The 12,181-nt window shown below is 34.3% G+C and overlaps 1 protein-coding gene across 1 annotated transcript; it reads left to right on the forward strand.

Annotated features, from left to right (window-relative positions):
* The first annotated feature begins 911 nt into the window (after positions 1-911).
* Positions 912-11,328, forward strand: LOC106780218 (mannosyl-oligosaccharide glucosidase GCS1). Its single transcript, XM_014668481.2, has 22 exons — positions 912-1,413; positions 1,508-1,581; positions 1,970-2,221; positions 2,525-2,699; positions 2,870-2,956; positions 3,082-3,150; positions 3,321-3,420; positions 3,821-3,903; positions 4,341-4,448; positions 6,316-6,437; positions 6,565-6,672; positions 6,763-6,836; positions 7,280-7,405; positions 7,504-7,571; positions 9,039-9,188; positions 9,282-9,332; positions 10,070-10,126; positions 10,228-10,374; positions 10,490-10,581; positions 10,665-10,774; positions 10,858-10,921; positions 10,993-11,328. Exons 1-22 carry the CDS (start codon positions 1,123-1,125, stop codon positions 11,135-11,137), a joined length of 2,553 nt encoding a protein of 850 aa, XP_014523967.1. The 5' UTR covers positions 912-1,122; the 3' UTR covers positions 11,138-11,328.
* The last annotated feature ends 853 nt before the right edge of the window (positions 11,329-12,181 follow it).

The raw sequence follows: 12,181 nt of genomic DNA on the forward strand, positions 1-12,181 counted from the left end.
TTGCCCTGCAGTTAAATTTTTTATTTTCTTTTACCAACATCTCTTTGGTCTTTAAACGAATCTTGACTTTCGTTGACAGAAATCAAGATCCGTTGAACAACACTTCTCCCACATCTGTTCAAGCCAATTTGTTTTATTTCTTAACAATTTTTTTATACATCAAAAATATTACAAAAATTATTAAATTATGTAAAATGGTTGGTAAAAAATTTTTGTTTTCAAGCGATCCCCATTGTAAAATCATTTACACTCTCAACACAGAAATCACATTTTCTTCTTTTCACTATGATATTTCTCCTTCACGTATTGTTTTGTTTGTGTTTTTTGTTGGTGCTCGTGGTTCTGTGTTTGGAGGTACCAGCTTCTTAGAAGTGGTGGAAGAAGGTGGTCTGGTGGTAGTGGTGTTGGTGGAAAAAGAGGTCTGGTGGTTGTAGTGCTGCAGCAGGCGGAGGTTCATCAAAGAAGATGCAAAAGGAAGATGGAGAACCCATTAACAGATATAAACATCCGTTAACAGGTATCAAAAGGAAAATAAAAGAGTGGTGAAGAAAACTAACCTGGATATCGAAACGAAGAACTCTGTTATATTCCATGCTCCTGGACGCTTCTCCACACTACCACTTAACGGTCAATGGAAACATTGAAACAGAAAGAAAAAATGGGGAAGAGAAATGAAAATAAAAAACAAAGGTGAAAGGGGAGGAAGAAGAAGGGAGAAAACAGAAATGGGAAAGAGATTCCTGAGAGAGAGAAGTGGGGGTGGGGGTGCAGCAGCTGTGACTGTGCAAATAACAAAAGGTAGAATTAGGGCTTAAAAAAATCTAAATGGTAAAAGTAAAAACATTTTAACTTAAGGCTATTTTTGTAAATAAAAGAATTTGGGAGAGGTACAGGGAGAAAGAAGGAGTGGAGGTGTTGGGAGGAGTGTCCATTTCGGCCAGGTTACTCCAAATTTCAGCCCAATCAAAACTCCACGGCCATGTCCATTAACAATCAAGTCATTCGTCTTCTTGCTTCCGAACACCACTGAGTCATATCGAACCATCTGCTACGTTAACACTCCCTCCCTTTGAACTCCAAAATCCTAAGCATGCTGTAGCATGAATCTCTGATCCGCCGAAAATGACCGGAAGTGGGAGAACCGCCGTTCGGAGTAGAGCGAAATCCCTCTCTGACGCCGATTCTCTTCGAGAAAGGAGACCTCTGCTGAATCGCCACAGAGAGAGAAGCAAATACGGAAGCTCCATTCCGATATTCAATACTGCCAATCTCAAAGTGGTGCTCGGCATATGCTTCGTGGCATTCTTCACCATCTTCTTTATGATCCGCCACCTAATGAATTCCGCCACGGAACCGAAGCTTCCTCGGGCCATTACGCCATTTCCCGCGCCAAAGATAATGGACCTACATCAGGTCAACTTTCTACTTCTCCGTTTTTTTTCAATTCTTATAATTTTGATGATTCTGGTGTACACGAAGATACTAGAATTACTTGGTTTGGTGACAGTTTCAAGGCGAGCACAAGGAGAGTTTGTATTGGGGAACTTATCGGCCTCACACGTATCTTGGGATTCGTGCCAGGTATGATTTTTAACTTCGGTGAAATACAATTCTGGCGTAGTTATTTTGAAAGAAGTATGTTCTTGGGGTTTGTTTTTTATCATTGAAAGATGAAAATACCGGGTATATGCACACTCTTTGCTTTATTTAATTTGCGCAAAAATGGTTTTATGAAAGTAGAGAGACTATTTTGGTAGTTAAGGCTTGTAGTGTTAAAGGTGTGCAGTCTGGATATATTTTAAGTTGGGTATAGTTTGAATGATCCATGGATGGAAATTGTCCATCACCCAGAATATGTTGTGCCAAATTGTCTTAGATTGTGTTCAGGATGTCAGTGTCCGTACCATTTGATTAAGAAAGCAAGCATTCTCACTTTTTTGTGTGGTTGGTGGTGGTGTTTCTATTTCAGGACTCCCAAATCTTTGATAGCTGGATTAATGTGGATTGGTGTGAAGGATGGCAGATATCATTTGCGGCATGTCTGCAGACATGAGGATGACCTGAGTACTTATGGTTGGACAAAGCACAATGGACGTGATTTTGGACATCAAGTACTGGTTGACCATGGCATGACCTTGACTACAAGGTTTTTAAAATCAAAAGTAGAAGGCAGTGGTTATGGAGGGGATTGGGCAGTTCGAGTTAATGTGGAAATTGACAAGTGAGTGATGTTATCAACTTCAAATCACTTTTAATGTGTACTGCTGCAGAACAATTTTGTTTTTAGTTTTTCTTACTTGTAGACGCTACCTGCTACTCTTCTTAAATTTGAGTTACTTGTAATTTTTAGTTTGACATATTTCCTGAATTAACTATAACACATTACCCAATAACCTAATAAGCAGTAACTGGGTTCTTTATTTTATTGCTGAAGTTTTTCTTTTCCTTGTTTTTGTCTCTGCATGCTTTGCTTTTTAGTGTCTTTCATCTATTGAGTGCTTTTGTTCTTTTGGTCCAATCTCAGGTCTAAGTGGAATGAGGAATTTGGTAAAGGTGCTCAGCTGTTCTTCTATTTAGCTGATGAAGCTGGTAATGCTCTAGATGTAAGCAGAGAAAAGTTGAACATTCATGAGGATTCTTTGCTTGCAACTGGCACTCGGGAAGATATTGGAGATTGGCAACTACATTTTAAATCAATGGTAATGATGGGAATTAGTGTGATGATTGAGTTTTAGGATTCTGTAACTTGAGTATTTGTGGTTCACTGCTTGTGATTTATTTACGCATCCTTAAAAAGTGTTTCCTTCTTTCAAACAATTTAAAAATATTTGAACCTGTTATTTTTTTCCAAATGGTTTATAATTTTCAGGATGATTTGGAACTGCATTATTCAGGATTTCGCACACCTCACTTTCACAATTTGTCTGATCTTGTTGAGGAAAATCTTGCATCACAAGTAGGTTATGGTATTTCAAATCAATTTATTTGATTATATACTTTTCATGTAATGCAAGAATGTGGTCATGGATTTTTTTTTTCAGTTTTCCCTTGACATCTTTGCTCATGTACATGTTCTAGTAGATACATAAGCATGCTCGACTGCAGCTATCTGACTCATTGGATGATGCTCCAAATGTGTTAGTTTTTCAGGTAAATATACCATGTACACTTTCTACTACCTGACTAACATTTTTAAGGTTTAATTTGAGTCTCTCTTTATCTGTCTCACACACCTACACTAACATATCTATGACTACTATTGAAAACTTCTTTCCTGTAATTACACTTTGCTTGTTCTGATTTTAGTGTTTGTGCTTCAGATTATTGGTGGATTTCCTTTCACAACAGATATTGTACTAATCACTGGAACTGGAACTGATATAGAAAGTTCTCAAGAAGAGCGTGTCAGTATGCTTACAGGTTTTACTACACTTCTTTACAATGTGCAAAATCTGGCATGTATATTTGTGTGTGCATTCTTGAAAAAGGAGAAAAATCCAGTTCTTTACATTAATGTAGGAGTTGGTCATTGCCGTGGAAACCTGCATCTCATGTTGACGGACATTGTTGGGGTTGTTTATAGAGCAGTGTGACTAATTGTATCAGTTAATGTAATGGCTGAGATTTGGAAGACATCTCTACTTTACTTTAGAAAGCTTTTGGTTTGTCTTGTAGGCACTTTTCTTGTTTAAATGTCATGTAATTTAATTTAAAGTGGATTACGCTACTCTTTACTAAATTTATAGAATATTTTATTCTAATTGACATTAGGATGCTACGTGCTAGTGTGTAATTTCTTTGTTATTCTGCTCAATCTTAGGTACCTCACTTTCGAATCAACTGAAAAACAAAGAACAAGAGTTTGACCAAAAGTTTGAGAAAATCTTCAATTTGTCCGAAAAGGTACTAGTTGTCTTTCCGTTGTATATATATTTTTTTAATTCTTTCAAATTCAATTTTTTAGTGCCAATTTGAAAGAACTTATTTTGACTTATCTTATGAAATAAGCAGTTGTGTATGTGATTTTTTTGGGAAGCTTGTGTAAATAACTTGTCTTGATAAGTTATTTATATCTTATTTTAATATGCTCTCCAGAACATTTTGAAAGTAACCTTGCAATATATATGAAAACAGTTTAAATCTATTTCCTCTACACTAGTGCTTGTAAGTACTTATTGAATAAGCCCTTGATTAAGTTTTTTTAGCCAAATGAACCTTATTCTTCGATATTTGTCTTTTGATTTGTTCTGAATCTCTCAAATTTTATCTGATTGAGTAGATTAATTTGGAAACTTATCCTCAATAGAAATTAATTCTTCATACTTAAAGTGGTTTTCCAGGTAGATTCTGAATCCGTATCTGTTGCTAAGGCCGCCATTGGAAACTTATTAGGTGGCATCGGCTACTTCTATGGCCAGTCCAAAATTGCTCTTTCAAGAATCCTTAACGTGAGTTACTTTAACTTTTTATTTAGTTCTTACTGATATGTATGCCCTCCATCAGTATTGTTAAGTTGACATTTGATTATTATCATAAATGTGGAAGTTATGTTTCATGTGTTTTAATTTCTGTCGGTCAAGAAGAAATTTTTGAGATAAGAGAGAAAGAATTAGAAGAACAGAGGATTGCTAACTAACAAAAAGGATTCTGGCTAAATTAAATTCTTCATTTGCGTCCGTAAACGAATTAATGCTTTCTGAAAACTTAAACAAACTAATTAACTAGGAAATCACGCTGCTTATTATAAAAGAATTTACTTTGAAGCAGATTTTATCTGAACACTCTTAGATTTCTCAAGAGTGAAAGCTATTGTATTGTAATGCCAGCACAAAAAAATTATGCTTGAAATTATCTCTTTAACCATAAGCACTTTTTAAGAGCATACATTGTACCATTCTTAGTAGCCAGCCTTGTTCGTCTTATCTAATCTCCTAGAATGCTCAAATTGGATTGAATGCTCTCAGTTCTTTTTACAAACTTTGCAATTCACCTGTACTATGAAATATTAAATGTTAGGAATGAATTTAGGGTGTGTAAAAAAATTGAAAAAACCTCTACAAGTTATATAAAAATAAAAACCTAAATGGGGAAACCTAAATTTAAGGATTTACTCCAATTTTATCATTACTTTTGTCCAAATGAAAGAGGTTAGCTTAGATGGGATGTTAAACTTCAAGAGGTAATAAAAAATATCTGTTTGAACAACCGTAGATTGGGTAAAGAAGTTGAGATATTATTTAAAGTGTAGGAGTTTGAAGTCTAAATCCTTGTCAGTATCTGTTGGAGTATGGAGAGTTTATGAGAGAAAGAGAAGAGTTAAGTGAGTTAAATGTGAAAGGGAAATCTAACTGTCATAACGCGTTAGAGCGTTAGTTAGTTTTGTAGGGGGGCGTGGGAAAAGAGTTCTTATAAAGAACTCCTGTTGTGTGTACAGGATAGATTTGGATTTTTGAGAATTGTTTAGACAGGACTCTGTTTCCTGTGGAGGGGGAATTGGGCTCCCTTGAACGCTTGTATTCTGTTGATTGTAAAGAAAGATCAACATAGTTTTCATTCTTTGGTTTTCTGCACTCTTGTTTCGTGTGAGTGTGAGGAGTCAGATAGGTTCCTATATCAGAAACCTATCAGTATCAATGAATTTAGAACTAGAAGAAGACTTAAACCAATAAGAAATTTCAATCTGAAAGCTCCTGCAGAAGTAGTTGACTGGGATAAGAAGGAAAGGTCTTTGCTTCATAAAAAATAGAAAAAAAAAATATTTGATGGGTGATCCTGATAAGTACCCAAGTGCTCTGAGAACCCACCCTCAAAAACTAGCTATTAAGAGGGTAGAACCAAACGTATATACTCCACTGAACATTCCATACTACTTGATGTTGGACTTAGGCATTTCATAGTAACCAAGTCCATATCATAGCATTGACCCTAAAAGCCAACGTCTTACAGTTTTCACTCCATAATACTTTACTCAGAGACACTTCATTCAACTTCCTCTTTGGTCAGAACTCAATGTAGGTAGGCTTTATGAGATATCCTCAACCAGCTTTGATTCCGATTCATAAACACCCAAATGTCTAGGGAACATGCCCTCAAAACTAGCTATCAAGGTGGAAGAACCAAACACTCAAATAGTCCACCGAGCATCTCACACTACCCATTGTGGGAGTCACACCCCCCATAATAACCAAGTTCCTATGAAATTCCCTGCCAGAATCTTTACTAATCTGAAAGCAAGAACAATCTCCAAATCTGAAATGCATTTTTCAAGTGAAGGAAAATTCTTAAGTGCATTCATTGGGTTGTTTTCCTTTGCAGCTTAGAGAAGATGTCAATTATATATCATATTGGCCTACTGAGCTTTACACAGCTGTACCAAGTCGATCTTTCTTTCCAAGAGGATTTTTGTGGGATGAAGGTTTCCATCAACTTATAGTCTGGTTAGTTTTTTTAACTAACATCCTTCATGGCCGTCATCATGTTTATTTTCTTGATTGCACAAGACTTAACAATAAATTACACGTGATCTAAAAATATGCTTTAGTTTCACTTGTTTGCATTAACCAGGCGTTGGGATATTCATATCTCGATGGATATCATTGGACATTGGTTAGATTTGATGAATGTAGATGGATGGATTCCACGTGAGCAAATTCTGGGGGCTGAATCACTGAGGTGTGATAGTATTAAACATTTACTCAAATAATTGTTGTATATATAAAGTTTAGAGCAGTCCTATTGACATACATTCTTCTGTACTTGTAGTCGGGTCCCTGAGGAATTTGTTCCTCAACATCCAACAAATGGAAACCCTCCAACTCTGTTTTTAGCATTAAATGGTATATGCTAACGTTCCTTTTCTGTATGCCCTTCTTATATTATCATTGTCTTCTAGTTATGAGAAATCGTCTTTCAAAAGAAAGGCTAGAAATTGGTTTCCATTTTTAAGTTCAAGCAAGCCATAGCCTGAGTCCAAGTTGCATGTGGCAGTTTTCCCCTTTCATTGAGAAATGATAGTTAACGATTTTCTGCCTGGTTATTTTTTGCCTTTCTGTGTCAATATATGTGTAATTCTTTTTTAACATTCCTAGTTTAAATTTCGCATCATGTATAAGTGATCTGAATTTGATGATACTTGAGATGTTTCTGGGTAATAAATTTATGGAGATAGTTTGACAATGTATATAAAGTACATATTATACCTATTAAATATCAGTTTTGATCAGAAGCATGAGAAATGTTCATCTGGTGATTTTGAACAAGGTTAAAAATGTTTTTGTAGATATAATTAGTGGCTTGAAAAATAACGAATTTACTGCAATGGATGGAAGTAAAATCTCTCTATTCCTGGAACGTTCCTTTGTTCGATTGGAAGCATGGTTCCATTGGTTTAATACAACTCAATCAGGTATAAGACTCAATACATATTCTGTCTGCTTGGGCACTCAAAATAGTTTGATTCTTTCTTTTCCTTTTCATTATTATTATCATCTCTTTTTAATACAGGGAAACAAATGAGCAGCTACTATTGGCATGGACGAGACAATAGGACAGTGCGTGAAATAAATCCCAAGGCAATGTGCATCCTCAGTATATTGAGTTTTAAATTTCAGCACCTGTCTTCAATTTCATTTTGAATTAGATATGTAGCTTAGTGGATTTATTTCCCCAAAAAGATTACTGGCATGGTTTAAAGGAGGATAATGTTTAGACAACCACAAGTGTGATAAATAGTATTACAACAGGACAAAATCCTACTTAAGCATAGGGTTGGAAACATGGTTGCTCTAGAGTTCTTGCCACTTTAGGCTATTGATCGTCCAAATTTTTGGTACTTAAAGAATGCAATAGGACACTTTTTTTTTTTTTTTAAATACTAAATAATATGTCAAGTGTTCGCATGTGTCTTTCTCTTCAATCGTCTTTCTCTTCAATCATGCCTAATTGACTTATCACATTAAGTGTATAAGTAATGTCTGGTCTCATGTGATAAATAAATGAGTTTTCTTACCAGTATTTGATATTGAGTGTTTGTTTTTGTTGGAAGTCTCATATTGACTAGAGATAAGATCAAATTATAATATATAAGTGAAGTTTAAACCTCACCTTACAAGCCAGTTTTGTGGGGTTTAGTTAGACTTAAACTCACTTTCTAATATGGTATCAGAGCCATGGTTAGAACCTATCCTAGCGAGATCTTCTTTCTTGGGCATTTTTATTCCACCCGTTGTTGGGCTGCTATCGGATCATCCAATTTTTACTATCAAGCACGAGATGTCTATACCTCGGCGTGAAGGGGGTGTATTGGAAGTTCCATATCGACTAGAGATAAGGCCAAATTATAATATATAAGTGAAGTGAAAACCTCATCTTACAAGCTGTTTTTGTGGGGTTGAGATTAGGCTTAAACCCATTTTCTAATAGTTTTTTTGTTTTTGTTTTCCTTTTCTTTTAGGAGAGCTCTCCTCACTTATGATTCAATGATTCTATTTAATTGTAACTCCTGAGGTTTTACATCCGAACTTATCTCTTTCATTACAGAGAACAAATACATATTTTCTTTGGAAGATGAAAATCTCCTTTTTTTGAATAAAAACCTCTATTCCACGTAAATACCTAAGTTTTCCCAGTTCTTTCATTTCTAATTGGGCCATCGATTTTTCATTTAAAGTCGGATTTTCTGTTTCATTATCTTTTGCAATAATCATATCATCTAGATAGACCAATAATAGTGTAAGTTTACATGTAAAAACGTGCTTTATAAATAAAGTATGATGTTCTTGACTTTGCTTATATCCTAAGGAAACCATTGCTTTTTAAATCTCCTAAACCTACGGATTTTATTTCATGAATGTTGACATCTATGGTTATATAGACACTTAAACACTTTATTCTCACTTGTATTTGTTCTTTGAACTATTGCATCAAAGAATCACTTAATACAGCTGTCAGTATTTATGTTGGTCAACTACGACAAAACTTTGCTAATCCCTATCCTTAAGAATGATACCTAATTCTATTATTGTGGCCGGGATTTTCAGGCACTGTCCTCTGGATTGGATGATTATCCACGAGCTTCACACCCAAGTGAAGATGAGTACCACTTGGACCTTAGATGCTGGATGTTACTTGCAGCTGATTGTATGCATTCCATTCAAGAGTTGTTGGATATGGAAAGCAAACCTGGCATGGTATAATTTAAAAAATAAATGGCACAGTATTATAGTAATTGTTGGCAGCAGATTAATCCCCAATTAATTGACGTATTGAATGAAACAATGCAGGATTATGGTTATACTGCTAAGTTGCTATCGAATTTTGAGTTACTTAACCAGGTATTATATCTTTGATCCATGTCTCCCGTCATATTTCATGGTTGTGGTGCCTCCCTGCTTGGTAATGCCTAACTGAATTAGGAAGAAAAAAATGAAGATAAAGAGTAGATCATACAGCACATACAGTAATAGAACAAGATGGATTTGAAACGTGGAAAGAAAATATGGAAAAGAAAACTTGATTTTTCCTTATTTAGAAGACTTTCAGACTCGCATCCTTTGTTTTGTCTGTGCCTGAATTTTTTTGTAGAATGAATCTTATAAAATCAGTGTGGAGAGTTCTCATCCAGGACTTCTCCTAGTTCATTATTATGGAATTATGAGGAATGGGAACTTATATACGTCATAATAACCACTGATTATGTACACATTGCATGAATATGGAACCATTTTCGGAAGTTGTCAAATCATTTCGGAAGTTTTCTCTTGGCAATTGAAATTTCTAACAATGATTCATATGTATTATGGTCCACAGGAGATTCTGTATTATTTTATTATGTACAACTTATTCAGTTTAACATAGAGAAATTAACTAAATGGTTCGAAGAAGAATCTGTGTTTTTATGATGGGTAACTATGCAGTTTAACATGGAGAAAGTAAACTAAGTTTCCATTTCTTTTTAAATTGGAAGCAAATAATGCAAAGTATTTTTAATAATTGTTTGCTTGGGGACTATAGAGTCAATTCAATTTGTTGCCACTGTTTGCGTAATTTGTTCTTGATGTCCTCCATACAGATGCATTTTGATGATGCATATGGTGCGTACTTTGATTTTGGAAATCATACGGAGAAGGTAGAGTGTACAATTATCTTATGTTTAGAATTATTAGCAATACACGATTTCCCTATTCACGACTGAGAATAAGAGTTTCTTTACACACTTAATCATGATAGGTTCAACTTAGATGGAAGGAACTGGAAGCAGGAAACTATGCTACTCGCCAACTTGTTCGAGATGTTACGGAGATACCTGTATTGAGATTGGTTCCTCACATTGGCTATGTTAGTTTATTCCCATTCATGGGGAGGATCATTCCATCTGTAAGTGATGTGCATCAATTCTCAATTTCACGACTTTTCATGTTAATAACTAAGAATTTATTCCTTGTTTGAATGATTTCACATATGCATATTTTATATTACTGTTTTCATTCAGGAATCGTGGATTCTGGAAAAGCAGCTTGAACTCATTTCAAATCGCAGCCTCTTATGGACCAATTATGGACTGCGTTCTCTTGCGAAGACAAGGTCTTGCTACCATTCTCTAATGCATTTTTTAAGGCTTATATGTTTTGATTACAGTGGACCAAATCATATTTCTTTATGCACAGTTCTTTGTACATGAAGCACAACACAGAGCACGACCCTCCATACTGGAGAGGTCCAGTTTGGATAAACATGAATTACAGAATCCTTTCAGCACTCCATCATTACTCCCAAGGTAATAATAAGATGGATTGGGTTGGCATAGAAACAACTTCTGCAAATAACTTCCAGAACTAAACTTTAGTTTGAATCTTGTAGAGAATGGGCCATACCAGGAGAAAGCTAAAGCTGTCTATGAAGAATTGAGAAGCAATTTGATAAGGTATTGTTTGATTTTATTCGGTTTAAAGTAATAGTTGACTTTTTGAATAATGTATGTCCTCCTTACTGCAGAAATATAGTGCGGAATTATCAACAAAGTGGATTTTTGTGGGAACAGTACGATCAGATTAAGGGTAAGGGAAAAGGGGCACATCCATTTACTGGCTGGACATCGCTCGTAGTATTAATCATGGCGGAAGCATATGGCAATATTTAGGATAGACACAGCTTGGTGAGTGGCTATATGACCACTTACATTCCTTGCTTCCTTCTCATCTTTTGTTCAGGAGTACCACCAAGGCTGTAAGTAACTTGCAACGTTGTAGTTTAACTATATATATAAGAGAGAGATTTTGTAGAATAATTTATTTTTGAAGCTTCCTAAATGCAACGCGAATATGATAGATACTTCTGCAGTTTTTATTATTATTTTTTTTTTTTGTCAACAGCTGTTTGGTTGAGTTGGTATGAATGTGCAAATCATGCACACAGACAAGTAATAATTAATTTGTTGGAAAACCATATTTTAAAGTACAAAGGAGTTGTCATTATAATATTTTTTTATGAAAAATTACATAATCCTTTTTTAAAAATAGTCTTCGAAATTAAATTTGAATTTTGAGAGTCCCTTGTCCTAATATGGTTATGTTTAATGAAAAGGGTAAAATTAAGGTGAGATTAATCTTGTTTACATGTGTAATGGAAAATCAGGCTATATAATTCTTTTCTAAAAAAGATATGTGGAAGTCACATTTTTGTTTTCGAAGATGCTTATCTTTAACGAAAGGGTAAAATTAATGTATGATTAATCTTATTTCCATGTGTAATGAAAAATCAGGTTATATAGTTCGTTTCTAAAAAGGAAATGTGAAAGTTTCGTCTTTTATAATTCACGTTATTTGAAATATAAGATGTCGTGAGATATCTTGATAAATCGTACAATACAGATTACAATAAACGAAGATCATATAAATTATATATCTATACTGTAAATAGTTGTGTGAATATTAAAAGAAATATTTAATTTATATAACAATAATTTTTGTATATTATAAGTATACAAATTTTAGTTAACAAAAATATCTCTATTCATAAAAAAAGATATATTTTTTTTAACAATTTTTATTTTTAATTTAAAATAAAAAATAAAAAAATTAGAAATTATTCAAATATTCTTAATCCTAATCTATAATATAGAAAAATATTTTTGCCAACTAAAATATATATATATATGTATGTATATATATATATATATATATAT

This window comes from Vigna radiata, unplaced genomic scaffold (genome assembly GCF_000741045.1).
Source record: "Vigna radiata var. radiata cultivar VC1973A unplaced genomic scaffold, Vradiata_ver6 scaffold_379, whole genome shotgun sequence".
Taxonomy (NCBI): domain Eukaryota; kingdom Viridiplantae; phylum Streptophyta; class Magnoliopsida; order Fabales; family Fabaceae; genus Vigna; species Vigna radiata.